The sequence below is a fragment of the Cebus imitator genome, unplaced genomic scaffold (assembly GCF_001604975.1).
Source record: "Cebus imitator isolate Cc_AM_T3 unplaced genomic scaffold, Cebus_imitator-1.0 Scaffold613, whole genome shotgun sequence".
In the NCBI taxonomy this organism is placed as follows: domain Eukaryota; kingdom Metazoa; phylum Chordata; class Mammalia; order Primates; family Cebidae; genus Cebus; species Cebus imitator.
Window position 1 is genome coordinate 79,996 of NW_016107928.1, and position 20,061 is coordinate 100,056.

The 20,061-nt window shown below is 43.4% G+C and overlaps 1 protein-coding gene across 1 annotated transcript in view; it reads left to right on the forward strand.

Annotated features, from left to right (window-relative positions):
* Positions 1-8,794, forward strand: part of LOC108294955 (peripheral plasma membrane protein CASK-like) — an 87,693-nt gene extending 78,899 nt beyond the window's left edge. Inside the window, exons 19-20 of the mRNA XM_037734405.1 lie at positions 770-796; positions 3,173-8,794. Of these exons, the coding sequence (XP_037590333.1) occupies positions 770-796; positions 3,173-3,349 (204 nt within the window). The 3' untranslated portion in view covers positions 3,350-8,794. The remainder of the gene's footprint in view (positions 1-769; positions 797-3,172) is intronic.
* Positions 8,795-20,061: the final 11,267 nt, after the last annotated feature.

Here is a 20,061-nt window from a genome sequence, read left to right on the forward strand (position 1 = left end):
AGCCTTATCAGGAGGTTGACTTCTAAAATCTGAGGACAAACCCCCTCACTCCCACAGGAACTACTTTGTTAACCGAGGCGTCCCAGGCTGCCAACCCACTCCCTCTCATGATAGGGATTGTGCAGCCCCTGGAGTGGAACCTTTGCAGAATTTCTCTCCAGGCCCCTGGAGACTACCAAACGTAGAAATGAGCTCTGTCCACTATCCAGCCAACTCAAGTCAGATACTGCCACAGAGATGGTGCTCATGAGAGTTGGCTGCCAACTTAGAAGGTTTTCCATTGCTGAGCAGATCAGAGGGTAGTTATCATGTGTCTGGTAAGTGTAGCAGTGCCTGTCTGTTGTAGGTTCCTTAGTTAAGAGGAGACTCTTATACAAAGGTACCCTGAAGACCATTGCTTTCACAGCTTCGAGAAATCATCAGAGGACTCTTGACTCTGTTCAGTCAGCACTAGCCTAAACTCACCCAACCTTAAAATCTAGTTAAACCATGGCTTGGAAATTTTCCCTTTGTGTACCTTTAAGGAAGATTCAGGATTTAGATTTACCTGTGTTACTCATATTTTCCGTCATTATGTTTTTGTTATTTCATCTGCAAGAGGTATATTCCTTTGTAAAATTCTACTTTCCCATCTTATTTAATACACAAACATGTTTGAAACTCCACATTGTGGTTAGCTTTTATCCTTTGGTTGCCATGTATTTTTCTTGAATCATCATCTTTGTTTTTGTTTTGCCTGTTTTCCTACCCTTTTACTAATTTTCCATAGCTGCCAAAATGGTGCAGAAAATTGCCTGTAAGTACCAGCTAGGAGGTGGTGAAATACAGCCTTGTTTCTTTTAATAGATTTAGAATGTAGGCATTTTATTCCCACAAATCCTTGCTTTTGCTGTTAGAATAAAGGCATTTTGTTTTCACTGAGTTAAACCCTGCTCACGTGTGAGTCAAGCACACAGACAAGCTGTTGTCGAGGAAGAGACTGACAAATATAGCTTCGTCTTAAAAGATTCTTAAGAGGGAGCTTTATTTTTCTGTAAAGAGACCTACATTAAAAATGTGATACTTTCAGCCATAAATTTTCTCGGATATTTTCATCAGCCCAGCTTGCTGAGCAAATCATAAACTCTGCTAGTGGTTTTTGAAACTCAGGACTATGTATTCAAATAGAATCCCCTGTGCCAGAGAGTGATGTTGTAGGAATTGTTCCTTTTCATCCTGGTAGGAAGCACTCCTGTCTTTGGGTGAATGCGCGTTTCCTAAAATGGCGTTTTTTGCTTGTGTTGATTGTAAGGTAAAGCCACAGTGAAAATACTATGCTTTTTAAATGCAAGCAGAACTAGAAGGTGATGATTAAGTGGGGTCTTATCGACACTATAGTTCTTAACACTAACATTCAAAGCATGCCCTGTCCTGCTTTGAAATGCGTGTAAAAGAGGACAAAACAGATAGGACATTCTTGGTTCAGAGTGTCCTGAGAGAAAAGATTGAGTTCCTGTCTGCTGTGGTGTCTGCGCATGCCCACTGCAGTGCCAGGACAGAATCAAGCAAGTCTCTGTATCTCACTTCTAGTCCCCTTTTTTGAGAGCTGTACCCAGAGAGCTGAGGTTTGCCTGGACCTCCCAGCAGCCTCATCAGGAAGGGTTTCTTGCCAGTAACAGGGGCCTTAGAGAAGAGGAGGGGAGGGGCCCTAAGCCAGTACTGGGCACCACAGCTCCTACGTCCTTGAAGATACCGCATCTTTTATTTCTCTGGAGATCTGTCTCTGTCACCCGGGGCCCCCATTTCCTAGAATTGCTCAGTCTGTTGATTTTAGATTTAATACTTGTAAAACCCTGTAATGACTGGCACTAGTCAGACAAGTGCTTGTTCTATTGACAGCATTTATTAAGCACTTGCTATGTGCAAGACCCTATGCCTAATGCTGGGGCACAGCAACTACAGGGCACACAAGACAAGTGTACGTCCTAGCTGAGGAGAGAGCCACTAATCAAATAGAGGTATTTCATTATCTCTATAGATATTTAAGACTCAGCCCAAGAGCCCACCCACCTAGTGTATGGCAGGTGGGGGTGGTTAATGTCACTCAAAGTTCCCTAGTGTCAAGGTTGAACTTGCCCTTTGGGAGTTCAGCATGACAAATTTGACTCATGAAGATGTAGAGGCAGACTTCTTTCTGGTGGCTCGTAAGAGACCCCTGTCTTGAAAGAACTTCCACTCTTTAGCGGAAGCTATACTTGCATGACAAAGCTGGACGCTAAACCCCCTCCTACCGTTGGGTCCCTCTTGCAAGAGTTAAAATCTGTGGCAACCTGTAGTTTAGGGAGCATCCTTGGTTGCAGCAAACCTTCCTAGAGTTCAGTAGCTTCTCTTCCATAAGTTTTCTTCATAAGAGATATGAGGACCTATGAACAGTGACATTTGTCTAGCCATTTCTAATGTAGACCAATTTAAGGGGGTTCTTCAGATGCCAGGTGCTGTTTATTGGAGAAACAGCCTTATTTCAGCCATTATTTGTAACATTTAAAGAGCATTTGCCTCTGGCATCAGCTGCTATTAAGTGAGGGCCATTATACGTAATTGAATTCCTGGAACATGTGGAACCTTTAAGTAGAAGAGGAAAAAATACAACTTAATTTGTCATCCAAGGGCAGGGACTTATTGAGGCAAACGCAGCCGGGCCCTGAGGCCTGGCTCCCATGAGTGTGGAGGACCAAGGGGAGGCCGGTAAAGAGTTCCAGCCTTGCCACTGTAGCCCTCCTGCCAATTGGGAGAGCGGCTTGAGGCTAGAGCTGGGGGCTTCCTGCAGGCCTGTTTGGGCCACTGTAGCCACTGGTAAACCCACACCTGGCATGGCCCTACCCCTCCTGACTCTGGGGACAGGCACAGCTAGGCCTGAGTGGGGGTGGCGTGTTTCCTGAAGAGTGTCTGTTTTCTCTGGCTCATCTGCTTTGTCATGGACCCTCTGTTGCATGTTGAGCAATCACTGTCTCCTCTGTCATGGAGCGGACTTGGCCTCGTGCCAGAATACGGCATGTCAGGGTCTGGCCTTGACTGTTTCTGACACTGGGATGAACAGAAATGTGAAAAGAGAACAAATCCAACTGATTTCTCTCTTCTGTTTACTTTTCCCTCCTCTCATGCCCACCCCTACCTCCATCTCATCACCATTTAGGATGAATCTCTTCAGCGTCTGCAGAAGGAGTCTGACATCTTACAGAGAACATATGCACACTACTTCGATCTCACAATTATCAACAATGAAATTGATGAGACAATCAGACATCTGGAGGAAGCTGTTGAGCTCGTGTGCACAGCCCCACAGTGGGTCCCTGTCTCCTGGGTCTATTAGGCCTCTCCCCAGATACCTGAGCATAACTGGGAGCACCTCATACATGGAAAAGCCTCTTTGTTATCGGCCTTGTGTCAGCAGGTCATGGTCCCTAGAGACTACCTAGTTGTAGTGTGACCTACATTTATAATTATTGTCATGTCCAAATAGATAGGAGGAGAAAAACAATTACACACTAATTTAAAGAGACAGTATCTTTTTTAATCAGTTCTCCTAAACTTTAATAAAATGTATCTTTAAATGTATGTATTATTCAATCCTTTGGAATGTTATATTTTTGGAAATCATAGCTTTTTATTTCCAAGGCCCCTAAAAACCGCACAAAATAGATGCTGCTTTCTATAATCTATTTTAATAATAATAAACAATGATTCTGTTACCTTGACTGGGGGTGGAAAACTACATTCTTTTTAGAGTCTGATTTTATGGATTGGAATATCTTTCTTTCCTTTATTTATTTGAAATAATTAGTGTAGTGATTACAAAACAGTCATAAATTTTTAAAGGCCTTTTTTTTTTTTTTTTTTTTTTAGAATAGTTATTTTTTTTTTAAGTCCTTTATGTAACATCCAGATAATGTGATACTGTCTCTTTGAAGCACCCTGTAAACCTTTTAGAGATTTGAAGTTGGGTCTTGACTCTTAATGCATGTGGACAGTCGCGAGCGTTTATGCTGTCGGTGTGTCTGTGTTGGACAAAACAATCTGTAATCTACAGCAAAGTACATTCTACATTCCGTTCATGGGGCACACCCAGGGGAATAAGAATAAAATGCTATTATGACTAAGTTGTAAACCTATGCACATCCCTTGCATTTTGGGCAACTTTATAACAAAAAAAGAAACTGATTTTTATTAATAATAATCATGTAGTGAAATGTGTTTGTAGTTTTGTCTCAGTTTAATTTGTTGTAAGGTGGGGGGGGAATTGCTGGTTTCACCATTTCAGATCTGTGTTGTCTAAGAGTATTAACGTTTTAATTAAGCAAAGAAATGAGGATTTTTAATCTGTATGTAATTGTTTTAAAGCACCCATTTTAAGAGAAAATACTGTGCAATGAAGAAACCAGTTTAGGCATTTGCCATAAACTGAAATATTCCAAGAGAATAATCTATAACAGCCCTGTAAATTCCTTTAAAATGATAACTAACAGGACAGTTTAACCAATTTTTTTAAATATACTTCCTTTTATGTGTTCAATAATTAAATGCCTTTGGGTCCTTCATTTCGTTATAGATTTCGTCAGGTTTCCAAGCTGATAATCTTTTCAATTGTATAATTCATTAGATGCTCATCGAACCATTGAAGGCCCAGGAGTGAGTATCAGTTGGCAGGGCGACATTGTAGCCTGCCAGAGCACAGCTGGACCGCATCTGACTCGCACAGAGCCATGCGCCCGAGGGCCACGGGCGTACTGGAGGCCACCTGTGGTCTCTCCTTCCTCTTGCTGTATCCCTTGGCACAGGGGAATCATCTGTCCTTGTTGCGTTAGAGACATTAACCATCTCATAACCCTTCCATGAAGTCACATTCTTCTAATACAGGAGATTCAGGCTGGGGGTTCTCAGACTCTTTGCCAGAGGTCAGTAGAATGTTTTTCATTAGCATGTGAGGGTGTAAAGTGCTTATATTAACCTGTGATCCTTGAAAACATACCATCGTTTTTTGCTTCCTGTAGGTTAGATGGCCTTGTCACTTTGTGCCTTGGCAGGATGTGCAGGGTGTGTTCTGAGCTGAACAGCTCCTCTTAAAGGACCAAACAGAGAAGTCATTAGTATACTTCTTTTACATTGTCAACACACTACCCCCCCACCAACCCACCACCTATTATGAAACGATGGCGATTTTTTTTCTGATGTTGTTCTTTGTCAGTGACCAGATGAGTCTGCAACTTGCAAACAAGGTATTGAGTGAACTACTTCTGTTTGGGGCCCACAGTGGGGTGACCAAGCCACCAAACCAGAAACAAGCTCAACAGTGGTCTCGCCCTAGATGGATAGAGAAGAGTTGGTTAGGGCTGTGTTAGGGACCGATTCAAATCTGATCGATGCCAAGGCCAGACAGTCATTCTTGGTATGGTCCTGACCACATTTCGGGCTCACTAATATGAAGATGCCTGTTCTACCTCTTTTCTGGTGAAGCACAAAGACAAATACAACTAACACATGGGAAACAGAAACTTCCCTCCCTCTAGTGGAAACCCCCACGCTCCCACTTGCCCGTTGAGCCCATATCTCCAGAGATGCTGATGATGCCTGTCTTGAGCTATCTGCCATGTTTATAAAGGTAGATTAAGCAGGAGGAGAAAAGCAATGCCAACTTAAATGTCTGTGGCCCTAGAATTCACGGGCACTGTAGCACTCATCCTCTTCTCAGTGGCTTTATAAGTCCTCTGAGAAGCACACGGGCAGGCATCGTTCTTGCCATCATTTGGATGGTGAAATTCCTGCATCAAGAACTCATTGACTTCTCAAAGAGGTTATCTGTTCCATTCCACTAATACATGTCTTCTCTAAAGCAGTGTCTTTATGACCTAGCTGCATATATGTAGATTTCTGAATTTAGAGTAATTTCAGTACATTGCTGCTGCTGCTGCTGCTGCTGCCACTACTGCTACATTACAATTGTCCACTAAGCAATCAAAGAAAATTGCTAAAAGCTTCTTTACTGCTTCCATTCCATCAGCAGAACCTTTGTTTTGTTTTTTTTGTTTTTTTTGTTTTTTTTTTTCCTTTTAAAGACCAGAGCGAATGATTAGAGTACTAAATCTTATTAGTGGTCAGTTGAAGTATTGGAGAGCCATATTTTGAAGGTTCTCTCCCCCACCCAACCCCATTCCCCACAGCAAGAAAGGGAGAGTTTTTATATGTTGAATTCTTTGTTAAAAAGACGAAATGTCCTGATTTTCCAATCATAAGGCAGTAATTACTTTGCACATGAAGCATATCCCATTTTAGCTAAAAAGGGAAATGTCGCTCAATTTAATTCATCTGGAAGTTTCCCAGTGTCAAGGTAACATTGTAGCCTTTTAAAATGCTAAATGTATCTCTTGTCAGGTGAGGTGATTTAAAATATTTGCTCAGAGAGGAAAAGAAATGGTTGACCTACTTCTTGGTATTTGCATTCAGAAGGCATCCTCCCAGCCCATCCTATTGGTGGCGGAATATCTAAAGATGTCACAAAGTCCCCCACTGCAGGAGAAATGCAGGAGGTGTTCCTGTTCCTTCTCAGGCTGCTGGAGCCAGCCAGTGGGCCAAGCCTTTCTGTGCTCCAGGCAGGCCTGGGCTGCAGCTACTATTATCTTTTTACAGCCTTTGATCTGATCACTGCAGAGTTCTTTTGTTTTTGAATCACTTGTATTTGTCTCTTTATTAAGGCTTCAAGTTTATTTCTTGAAAAAGTTTAGTCAATCAAACCACCCTCCAGGAAGATTCCCAGAGTGGGAACTGCCCCTGAAAAACAAGGCAGCCCAAAGCCAACTCTCTTTTGTCCCCCACTGATGTCATGTCCTTTTTTTTTTTTTTTCCATTTCAGGCCAGTTTCTTAACTTGAGGCAAAGAGAATGTGTTGCTAAAGCTACCAAGAAAACTGCTTGATTAACAAATTATTAATAGAAATGCCTCCCATACTGTCTCCTGGGAAAGAGGAGCAGTCACCTTGGAATCAGCATTCCGAAACCAAGCTCCATGCTGTCCTCATTCCTCCTCCATCTTGGTTCCTGTTATCAAACTCATGTGTGTTTCTTGTTTCTCTTTTTTTCAGAACTGAACACAGCCTCCTTATTCCATCCTCTTGACTAGGGCTTACAATACTGAGACCGATCACAGCCTGTAATAGGTTAAAGGTACCTGAGCGCGGTGCTCTTGTTCTGCACCTGTAATTAATTCTTCTATTAAAAGATGCTTTCCTTCTTACTGCAGCTTACAGAAAGGCTACAAACTTTAATCACAAATCATTTCATTTGCCAGAGCTTTTCCTTTTTTTACTCCTTTAGAAATAAGATTTCCCTCTCTGTTTGGAATCTCTGGATACAGGACTCTACTCCAGGTTCATGGCCTGATTGGCTTTGCCCATGCACACACACATCAGTTTGCCTTAAACTTGGAGCTATGGGGAGTCTCAGATTTTCCAGCTTAGTGGGTGAGGTTTAGCTGTCACATACATCCAGGAAGTGGGGGAAAAGGGAGAAGAAGAGGATGTTCATTACCATTTTCCCATCCGGTCTTTCCCCTGCTTTGCTTTGTGCAGCAGGTGGGCAGACACAGCCCACAGAAACAGAAGTAAAAAGAGGGCCAGACCATCTCTGGGGCCAGCACTCCCAAGTCTTACCTCTTTGTGTGGTTAGAAAATCCTGAGCTCCCACCACCTCTCATCTGACCCTCCATCAACTCCCTTGAACCTGTGCAAATGGACCGAGCAAAAGAAAATGGAAAGAGATGTTTGTTGCCACACAGGAGACCTCCTTTCTGGCCCCAAGCACAACTCCATTTCTGCGATGCTCAGAAGCTCAGAATTTAGCTACTGCTTATGTGTTCGCTCCATTCTCTCTGGTGTGTGACTGAGGGAACATGCCAGTGTTCTTATTGACAGAGGCTTAAGGGTGACCATCTCTGGACCCAGAGGAAGTACAACCTCTGTAGTGGGAGTTGTCCTTGGGAACAGAAATAGGCATTCCTCCACTATTTTTTTTATCTGGAAGAGACCAAGAATTGGGGGAATTGATTTCCAGTCTTAGCTGTTTCCCGGAATGTCATCTGTGCAGGCAAGGTGGGCGGCTGCCGGGTGCAGCAGGCAGCGTGACTGATGTGAGGACCGCACAACCCTCACGTGCTGAGACCCGAGTATCGTGTTTAATTGCAGTATAGGCGTGTCGCCATTCAAACTCAGTTCTGGGGTGGTTTTGCATAGTTTTGCCAACGTGTTCTTTTTTCTGTATGTATTATTGCCTTTTTATAAAAGGTGTTGAAGTATTGTCTCAGTGATAAAACGAGAGAGATGTTAATGGTTGTTGTATATTTCACCGTATCCAATTGTAAGTATTTGCAGGGTACAGCAGAGCCTTAGCTTGCAAGAGCGTTTGTGCAGGAGGTGTCCCTCAACACCCAGGAGCTGAAGGGATTGGAAAGGTTTGGATTCTTTGTAAATGTCCTGCTTTTCTTTCTCTCTGTCTGTATCTATTTACATGCCTTAGCACACGCCCTCCCATCCTGATCCCTTTGCCCTGTCGCCGGAACAACCAGAATGCTGGTGCGCTGCCGGCACAGTACAAGTTGATGAAACCCTAATCAGTTATCTTGTGTGACAGGGGAAGAAGAGAAACTCCATAGTATTCTTTGTAGAATATACATACCTGTAGGATGCTGTGTAATGGGAAACCATAGAATTGGGCTTTTGTCATTTCAAAGTTGGAGAAATGTATGAATAAAATGTATAAAACATGAAAAATCAGTTGTCTCCTCAGATTGCAGGCCAAACAGCTTGGGGACAAACAACAGAGGGTTAAAGGAAGAGGGATGGCCCGATTTCTAAAGGTCCCTACAGAGTTCATCCACACGGTTAGGCCTCAGACACCTTCCCAAAATGGGTGGGGTGGGGTGGGGTGGGGTTGTTGCAGAAGGGCAGCTCCTGCCCCTGTAGAGGAGCACGACCCAGGCTCCTGGTGTCCATCCTGCAGGTTTCAGTCTTCAGCCATGGCTGTTAACAGACGGCATCCTGCAAGGGGTTCCAGCTCAGCTGCTTGCATTTGGATGCAGGCTTAAAATAGCTTCATCTTAAAAAAAAAAAAAGAAAGAAAAAAGAAAGAAAGAAAAGAAAAAGTCTAAGTTGTGACATCTAGAAATAGAAGTCTAAATTGATTTCTGTGGTGTAGGCGCCGCAACATGGAAAACGTGGCCCTTGGTTGACATTTGCATCAAGAGCCGTGGGAGGAAGCCTGCTCCAGGACTGCCGCTCCGCCCAGTGCCTTTGTGATTTCATGGTTTGATTTGATTTCTGGCTGGAGTCTGGGACGTGCTTCCTGGCGTGCCTCACTAACCTGCTTTACACACGATTCCTTCCCTGCCTTTGCCCTACACTTTGCCCAAGCAAGGAACCATGGTAGCTTCAGAGGCAACACTTGTATGTGTCACACACACCCCAGAAAGAGCCCAGGCCTGAATGAGTTAACCTGCCTCACTTTCAGAAGACCCATACGAAAGAAACATAAACTAGCAGTGATTATTTGCATTATTCAAGTAAACGTCACGCTACAAAAATTGTATAGAAGAGTCTAGGCCACATTCAGACCCAAAATTTGAGCCCCTGGCCTTTTAGTTGAGGAAATCCCAAGTTACTTTTGTATAGACTTCTTACCCTGGATATACAGAGGACAGAAAGCAAAGTGCTACCATTAAGCTCATTTTTTGAACTTCATGGTGTTTAAAACACATCCAACATGTCAGTGTTAAGCTGGTAGAAAACATAAACATGTCTTTCTGTGTTTTTGTCCGGTTTGCTTTAACATGATAAGCTGAAGAAATAACACTAGGTATTATTCCATGAACTGCCACAGCTGACACTGGTGATCAGCAAAAAGAATGCAATGAGATTGGTGCAGAGTAATAAAGTTCAAGGTCACTGAGGGTAGCAAGCCCCATAAAAGGTCAATGCTGTTGTGCAAGTGGGCAACCCAGCCACTAAAGGAAGGGATGCTCTGGGAAAGAATGTTCCAGAAAGTGGTATGGGACTTTATCAACAAGTGAGCACACACGCAAGGTATAGGGCCTGCAGATGAAATCCCACGGCTGTGGCAGTGTCGGAAATACTGCACCCACCACATGTATTCCCTACTCTCCTCACCCATCATTACCTTTCAAGGCAGCTACAGTGGTTCCTGCCTATAATCCCAGCACTTTGGGAGGCTGAGGCGGGCGGATCACGAGGTCAGGAGTTCAAGACCAGCCTGGCCAAAATGGTGAAACCCCATCTCTACTAAAAATACAAAAATTGGCCAGGTGCGGTGGCTCACACCTGTGATCCCAGCACTTCAGGAGGCCAAGGCAGGCGGATCACGAGGTCAGGAGATTGAGACCATCCTGGCCAACATGGTGAAACCCTGTCTCTACTAAAAATACAAAAATTAGCTGGGCGTGGTGGCACACACTTGTAATCTCAGCTACTTGGGAGGCTTAGGCAGGAGAATCACTTATACCCAGGAGGCAGAGGTTACAGTGAGCCGAGATCACACCACTGCACTTTAGCCTAGCAACAGAGCGAGACTCTGTCTCGGAAAAAAATATATATATATATATGGGTGCCTGTAATCCCCAGCTACTCCGGAGGCTGAAGCAGGAGAATCACTTGAACCCAGGAGCTGGAGGTTACAGTGAGCCAAGATTGTGCCACTGCACTCCAGCCTGGATGACAGAATGAGACTCCATCTAAAAAAAATTTTTTTAAAAACCTTTCAGGGGATGGTGCCCAGAAATGTTTTTGCCATAGACACATTATTTGGCAGGATCTCGAAAAGCTTCAATCCACTGCTGTTGCCCTCTTCTCTCCTCCAAAGGCAGCTTTGTAACCCCTCTCCATGGCCACTTGCCCGGCAGAGAATCTGGCTCCCTTCTGCCACCAGAAAGGTCTGATGGACAACTTGAGAGTGACAGAGAGGGCAGCCTGCTAGGACCTCAAAAGTGGCTTCAAGCCACGGGTGGTGGCTCACACCTGTAATCCCAGCACTTTGGGAGGCCAAGGCAGGCCAATCACCTGAGGTTGGTAGTTCGAGACCAGCCTGACCAACATGGAGAAACCCTGTCTCTACTAAAAATACAAAAATTAGCCGGGCATGGTGGCGCATGCCTGTAATCCCAGCTACTGGGGAGGCTGAGGCAGGAGAATCACTTGAACTCAGGAGGCGAAGGTTGCAGTGAGCCAAGATCGCACCAGTGCATTCCAGCCTGGGTAACACGAGCGAAACTCCATCTCAAAACAAAAAAAAAAAAAAGTGGCTTCAGGCCTGCAGGATGTTCAACTGAGGCCGAATGGAGATCATGCACAAAGCAGGTGGCAGCAGCTTAGCCACACAGATCAACAACTTACCACAGAATTTCCCCCAGAACTTTCTGGGGGTGGTGGAAATGTTCATTTCTTGTTTTCAGTGGTGGTTGCATGGGTGTATACAATGGTCAAAACACATCAGACTGAACACCTAGGATCTGTGCATTTTGTTTTCGGCAAAATATATCTCAGTTACAAAAAAGAAACAAGGAAAACCGTGATCATCTTTGCAGCTGCCAAAACAAAAATCTCACTTGACAAAATTCAACACCCAGTTCTAATTTAAAAACAAACAAAAAAACCCTTAAAAATAAGATAGGAAATATTCTTAACATATACAGAATAACTGTTTCAACCCACAGCCAAGATAATCCACCTAGAAGTGACACAACAAATGCATTAAAATTGTCATTATTTAAAAACACATGATCATCATAGAATCATTAGAAAATATGGATGAAGAAAAAAAGGTAGATTCAACCACATTCTGCTATGTAGAGCCAACTGCTATAAACATGTACATCTGTCAGGCTAGCAGGCTAATATGTGTGTGTGTGTGTGTGTGTGTGTGTGTGTGTGTGTGTGTCTTACATTTTTTTTCTTGTTTTTGAGACAGGGTCTCACTCTGTTTCCCAGGCTGAAGTGCAGTGGCATAATCGCAGGTCACTGTAGCCTTGACCTCCCAGACTCAAGCGATCCTCCAACCCCAGCCTCCCAAGTAGCTGGGAATACAGGCGTGTGCCACAGCTAATTTTTGCATTTTTTAAATTTTTTTTTCTTTTTCACACAGAGTCTCACTTTGCTGCTAGGCTAGAGTACAGTGGTGTGATCTCAGCTCACTGCAACCTCTGCCTCCCAAGTTCAAGCGATTCTCCTGTCTCAGCCTCCTGAGTAGTTGTAACTACAGGTGTGTGCCACCACGCCCAGCTAATTTTTGTATTTTTAGTAGAGACGGGGTTTCACCATGTTGGCCAGGATGGTCTCTACCTCTTGACCTCTTGATCCACCCGCCTCAGCCTCCCAAAGTAATGGGAATACAACATGTCACCCAGGCGGGTCTCAACAGTCCTCCCACCTGGGCCTCCCAAACTGCTGGGATTACAGATGTCAGCCCCCCAACCTGCCCCTATACATATTTTTAACACAGTTCAGGAAGTTTATAACACTCTGTTTTATTACATAACATAAACTCCTCCATCATAATTATTTACTATTGCTTTTATTTATTACTTATTTTTTTAGGGTCCTACTCTGTCACCCAGGCTGTAGTGCAGTGGTATGATCACAGCTCACTGCAGCCTGAAACTTGGGCTGAAGGGATCCTCCCAACCTCATCACCCCATGTAGCTGAGACTACAGGCACTACCATGCCTGGCTAATTTTTGTATTTTGTTTTTATAGAGATAAGGTTCTGCCATGTTGCGCAGGCTGGTCTCAAACTCCTGGGCTCAAGCAATCTGCCAGTCTCAGACTCCCAAAGTGCTACTATTGCTCTTAAAGCATTTCTCAACGGCAGAACGAAGTATAACTGTTGGGAGAGACACAAAACTGTCCGTATTTGCTAATAGTATCATTGTATACCTTGCAACACAAAAAAGAACAACTAGACAACCATTTGCGTTACAGAGCAGGTACTAGGGAGGCTGAGACAGAAAAATCAATTGAGCCCCGGAGGTGGAGGTTTCAATGAGCTGAGATTGCGCCACTGTACTCCAGCCTGGGTGACAGAGCGAGACCCTGTCTCAATAAATACAAATAAATAAATAAATAAGAGCAGGTACAAGAACACCCAGAAATCAATAGTACTCTTATATATTCACAGTAAAGTTAGAAAATTTAATGAGGAAAGGATGCCATTCTCAAGTGCAACAAGTTTTTTCAAACTAACAAAATCCATGAGATAGATAGGAAAAAAGGGCAAAGCTGCCTTGAGAATATAAAAGACGTGAATAAACAGAGAGAAATGTTCTTGAATGAAAGAGTTAAATATTTTAATGGCGTCAGTTTTCTCCAAATTAATGTGTAGGCTTAATACCAAATCAGACTCCACACAATGATTTTTCTGGACCTTTATAAAGTGACTGTTCATTTAGAGCAATAAACAGAAAATTACAGGAAATTCTAGAGGAAAAAAAAGTAAATGAAAGATGAATAGCCTTTTCCCACATTAATCTATTCTCCAGCTAAAACAGTTAAGATATACATTAGGCCTGGTGCGGTGGCTCATGCCTGTAATCCCAGCATTTTGGGAGGCCAAGGCGGGCAGATATCTGAGACCAGGAGTTCAAAACCAGCCTGGCCAACATGGTGAAACCCCATCTCTACTAAAAAAAAAAAAAAAATACAAAAACAATCTGAGCATGGCGGTGCATACATGTAATTCCAGCTACTCGGGAGGCTGAGGCAGGAGAATCACTTGAACCCGGGAGGTGGAGGTTGCAGTGAGCCAGGATCGCACCATTGCACTCCAGCCTGGGCAACAGAGTGAGACTCTGTTTCAAAATAAAAAAAGATATACACCAGGCCGGGCGCGGTGGCTCAAGCCTGTAATCCCAGCACTTTGGGAGGCCAAGGTGGGTGGATCACGAGGTCAAGAGATCGAGATCATCCTGGTCAACATGGTGAAACCCCGTCTCTACTAAAAATACAAAAAAATTAGCTGGGCATGGTGATGCGTGCCTGTAATCCCAGCTACTCAGGAGGCTGAGGCAGGAGAATTGCCTGAACCCAGGAGGCGGAGGTTGCGGTGAGCCGAGATCGTGCCATTGCACTCCAGCCTGGGTAACATGAGTGAAACTCCGTCTCAAAAAAAAAAAAAGATATACACCAAAATAAGTTTCAGCCAAATTAAAGAGTTGAATATTAAAATTCGGTGTTAGAAAATGAAAACAAATAGAATGAGTAGTCAGTAAAACTCTGGAAGAGGGTAACTTTTTAAGCTTATACAGGAGAAAAAAGTCAGAAAGCAATTGAAAGATTTGACCACATGAAATAATTATAACTTTTATATGAAAAAGCTGTAGACCACAAACATAAAGGAAAGACATTTTACAGCAAATATAATATACAAAGAGTTAATATATTTATTACACAATAAAGTTACATAAAGTGGTTAAAAATGCTAACATCCCAACAAATGAACAAAGGACATAAACATTTAACAGACTATACAGAGAGCTAATATTAAAAACATTGAAAAATATCTCAATCAAGAAAATGTAAGTGGCAGGGCACAGTGGCTTGCACCTGTAATCTTAGTACCTTGGGCAGCTGAGGCAGGTAAATCACTTGAGTCCAGGAATTCAAGACTAGCCTGGGCGACATGTCGAAACCCCATCTCTGCAAAAAATACAAAAATTAGCTAGACGTGGTGGCATGCGCCTGTAGTCCCAGCTACTCAGAAGGCTGAGGTGGGAGGATCACTTGAACCCAGGAAGTGGAGGTTGCAGTGAGTCGAGATCCTGTGACTGCACTCCAGCCTGGGCAACAGGAGACTCCATCTCAAAATAAATAAGTGAATTAATTAATTAAAATAAAAACAATAAAGGCAAACTGGACATGGTGGCTTACACCTGTGGTCCCAGCTACTCAGAAGCCTGAGGCAGGAGGATCACTGGAGCCCAGAAGTTCGAGGCTATAGAGAGCCATGATTGCGACACTGCACTCCAGCCTGGGTGAGAGAACAAAACCCTGTCTCTAAATAAATAAAGGCAATCGAGCTGGGTGTGGTGACTCACACCTGTAATCCCACCTAGACAGGAAGATCACTTGAGGCCAGGAGTTTGAGACCAGCCTGGGCAACATAGCAAAACCCCTACTAAAACATTTTTGTAAAAGGGTAACCAGTACCATTGACTAAGCTGTCACTCTGATGTTCCAGTCACCGAGTGTTTTATACGCCTCAGTGTACCCATCCTCGGCCCTCTGACCTGAGGGCTCTAAACCATAAATATGAATAAATATCTCCAAATTTAAACAGTGCTTTATGATAGGATAATCAATGAAGTTTTTTTTTACAAGTTTACTTGTAATATTTTATTCTTGTTTATTTATTTATTTATTTATTTATTTATTTATTTATTTATTTTGAGACCAGTCTGACTCTGTCACCCAAGCTGGAGTGCAGTGGTGCGATCTCAGGTCACCGCAACCTCTGCCTCCCGGATTCAAGTGATTCTCCTGCCTCAGCCTCCCCAGTAGCTGGAATTACAGGCGTGCACCACCACACCCAGCTAATTTTTGCATTTTTACTAGAGATGGGATTTTGCCACATTGCCCAGGCTGGTCTCAAACTCCTGACCTCAAGTGATTCACTCGCCTTGGCCTCCGAAAGTGCTAGGATTACGGGCGTGAGCCACCACACTGGACCCACACATTTTGTATGTGAAAACTTTTCACTTACAAAATTTTTTTTTTGAGACAGTCTCATTCTGTCTCCCAGCAGGAGCTCGGTGGCACGATCATAACTCACTGCGGCCTCGACCTTCTAGGCTCAAGTGAGCCTCCCACCAGTAACTAGACACATGACGTAACCCTGTCTCTACCAAAAACACAAAAATTAACTGGGAGTGGTGGCACATGCCTGTAATCCCAGCTACTGGGAAGGCTGAAGCAGAAGATACCTGAACCAGGGAGGCGGAGGTTGCAGTGAGCTAAGACTGCACCACTGCACTCCAGCCTGTATGGTGACAGAGCAAGAGCCTGTCTCAAAACACAAATAAATAAATAAACAAACAAATAAACATAGAATTAAAATACCTGTAACACCTGTAATCCCAGTACTTTGGGAGGCCAAGGTAGGGCGATTGCTTGAGGCCAGGAGTTCGAGACCAGCCTGGGTGACATAGTAAGACACCGTCTCTACTAAAAATAATAAAATAAAATTAGCCAGGCACAGTAGCACACACCTATAGTCCCAGCTAGTCAGGAGGCTGAGGATGGAGGACTGCTTGAGCTCAGGAAGTCCAGGCTTCAGTGAACCATGATTGTGCCACTGCACTCCAGCCTGGGCAACAGAGTAAGACCCTGTCTCAAAAACATAATATAAAATAAAATATATGATAACTCTGACATATAAGTTAAAAAAAGATGTAAATAGGGTTACCATGTCTTAAGCTCTTTCCATTGTCAAAGGAGAGGGGATTAGGATAATTAATTTGGCAAGTCAAGGATGTAAGCTTAGCACAATCACTAAAAGAAAAATTAGAGTGTATAACTTCAAAGCTAAATTAAACAGGACACAGTCGCCTGGACTCAGAAGAAAGCAACACGAGTAGTAAGTGTCCAATGAGGAACTTTATGATCAGGGTGGCAGTGATGGCATCTGGCTGTCGGGGCAGAGGTGACAGAGGTTTTGACTCCCATGCCTAGCAGCAGTGGCCATGGGGCTTCACAGAAGGAACCCCTAGAGACAGTTTGAATTTTCTTTTTTTTTTTTTAATTTTCTTCACTATTGAATGTCTGATCCATGACAGAGTTTTTTTTTCTTAAAGATAGGGTCTTGTTACATTGCTCAGGTTGATCTCAAACTCCTGGGCTCAACCGATTCTCAGCTTTCTGAGTAGCTGGTACTACAGGTGCAAGCCACCACGCCCAGCTCACCCCAGGGTTCTGTGAGCTACCCTAATAGGTTTTTAAATTCTAAATTTAAAAAATTAAACTTAAGATGAGGAGGGATCCAAGATGGCCAATTAGGAGCACCTCAGGATTGCAGCTCCCAGCGAAAGCGTGGAGGGTGAGTGGATGCCACATTTCCAGACAGATTTTCATTGCCCACAGACCAGGAGATTCTCAGGCAGAGGAGCCCCATGGGTTGCCAGTGCGGCTGGTTTGGCCGGTGACGCTGTTTTGCTGGCGGTTCTCCATACAAAATACACGGGTCTGGGCGCCATTTTAGCTGGTGATTGGAGCTCCTGGCAGACAGAGTCACCCATTCAACTGATTAAAAAGGGAACTGAAACAGGGAGCCAAGCCGGGAGATTCCTGGGCAAAAAAGCGCCATGAATCTCAGCATGGCTGTTTCAGCCGGCTCAGTGAGTCGCCACACAGGAAATCACACAGATCCTGGCACCTTTTCAACAGGCGACTGGAACACCTGGTAGACAGAGTCACCGTTCAACTAAAAAAAAAAAGGGGGGGGCTCTGAGGCAGGGAGCCAGGTGATCAGGCTCGGCTGGTCCCACCCCCACAAATAAACAGCAATCTGAGACGCTGTGGATTGAGAGTTTCACAGCAAGCGCAGCTGAACCCAAGATGGTCCAGCTCTGTGGGGGAGGGGCATCCACCATTACCGAAGCAGTCCACCACTACAGAGGTAGTTTGCCATAGCTGAGGCAGCCCACCATTGCCAAGGCAGCCCGCCATTACAGAGAGAGCCCACCATTATAGAGGTGGGCCACCATTGCTGAGGCAGTTCTAACTACATCTGTATAAACAGGACTGCAGGGAAGTTCACATGGCAGCTGGGCAGAGCCCACAGCAACTCAGCAAAGCCTCTGCAAGCAGACAGTGACTAGGCTGCCTGCTTGCTGGGCAGGGCAGCCCTGAAAAAAGGCAGCAGCACAACAGAAACTCAAATAAAGCCGTAAGTCCCTGGGAGAGAGCACCTGGGAAAAAAAGTTAAAAAAAGGGGTCTATGAGTTCTGCTGCAGCAGACTTAAACGTACCTGTGGGAGACTTTAACGCCCCATTGTCAATATTAGACAAATCAATGAGACAGAAAATTAACAAGGATATCCAGGACTTGGATGCAGAACTGGACCAAGCAAACCTAATAGACATTTACAGAACTCTCCACCCCAAAGCCACAGAATATACATTCTTCTCAGCACCACATCACACCTACTCTAAAATTGACCACATAATTGGAAGTAAATCACTCCTCAGCAAATGCAAAAGAACGGAAATCATAACAGTCTCTCAGACCACAGTGCAATCAAGTTAGAACTCAGAATTCAGAAACTAACTCAGAACTGCACATCTTCATGGAAACTGAACAACAGGCTCCTGAATGTTGACTGGATAAACAATGAAATGAAGGCAGAAATAAAGATGTTCTTCAAAACCAATGAAAATGAAGACACAACGTACCAGAATCTCTGGGACACATTTAAAGCAGTCTCTAGGGGAAAATATATAGCAATAAATGCCCACATGAGAAGCAAGGAGAGATCTAAAATCGACACCCTATCACCAAAATTGAAAGAGCTAGAGGAGCATGACCAAAAAAACTCAAAAGCTAGCAGACAACAAGAAATAACTAAGATCAGAGAAGAACTAAAGGAGATAGAGACATAAAAAACCCTTCAAAAAATCAATAAATCCAGGAGCTGGTTTTTCGAAAAGATCAACAAAATAGACAGACCACTAGCCATATTAATAAAAGAAAAGAGAGAATAATCAAATAGATGCAATAAAAAACGGTAAAGGGGATATCACCACAGATTCCACAGAAACACAAACCATCATCAGAGATTATTACAAACAACTCTATGCACATAAACTAGTAAACCTGGAAGAAATGGATAAATTCCTGGACACTTGCATTCTCCCAAGCCTAAACCAGGAAGAAGTCAAAACCCTGAATAGACCAATAACAAGGTCTGAAGTTGAGGCAGCAAATAAGAGCCTACCAACCAAAAAAAGCCCAGGTCCACATGGGTTCACAGCCGAATTCTACCAGACATACAAAGAGGAGCTGGTACCATTCCTTCTGAAACTATTCCAAATAATCCAAAAAGAGGGAATCCTTCCCAAATCATTTTATGAGACCAACATCATCCTGATACCAAAATCTGGCAGAGACTCAGCAAGAAAAGAAAACTTCAGGCCAATATCCATGATGAACATAGATGCAAAAATCTTCAATAAAATACTGGCAAACCGATTGCAACAGCACATCAAAAAGCTTATCCACCATGATCAAGTAGGCTTCATCCCGGGGATGCAAGGCTAGTTCAACATATGCAAGTCTATAAACATAATTCACCACATAAACAGAACCAAAGACAAAAACTACATGATTATCTCAATTGATGCAGAGAAGGCCTTTGACAAAATTCAACAGCCCTTTATGCTAAAAACCCTCAATGAACTAGGTATTGATGGAACGTATCTCAAAATAATGACAAACCAACAGCCAATATCATACTGAATGGGCAAAAACTGGAAGCATTCCATTTGAAATCTTGCACTAGACAAGGATGTCCTCTCTCACCAGTCCTATTCAATATAGTATTGGAAGTTCTAGCCAGAGCAATCAGGCAAGAAGAAGAAATAAAGGGTATTCAAATAGGAAAGGAGGAAGTCAAATTGTCTCTATTTACAGACAACATGATTGTATATCTAGAAGACCCCATCATCTTAGCCCAAAATCTCCTGAAACTGATAAGTGACTTCAGCAAAGTCTCAGGTTACAAAATCAATGTGCAAAAATTACAAGCATTCCTATACATCAATAACCGACTAACAGAGAGCCAAATCATGAGCAAACTCCCATTCACAATTGCTACAGAGAATAAAATACCTAGGAATACAACTAACCAGAAACATAAAGGACTTCTTCAAGGAGAACTACAAACCACTGCTCAACGAAATAAGAGAGGACACAAACAGATGGAGAAACATCCCATGTTCATGGTTAGGAAGAATCAATATCGTGAAAATGGCATTACTGCCCA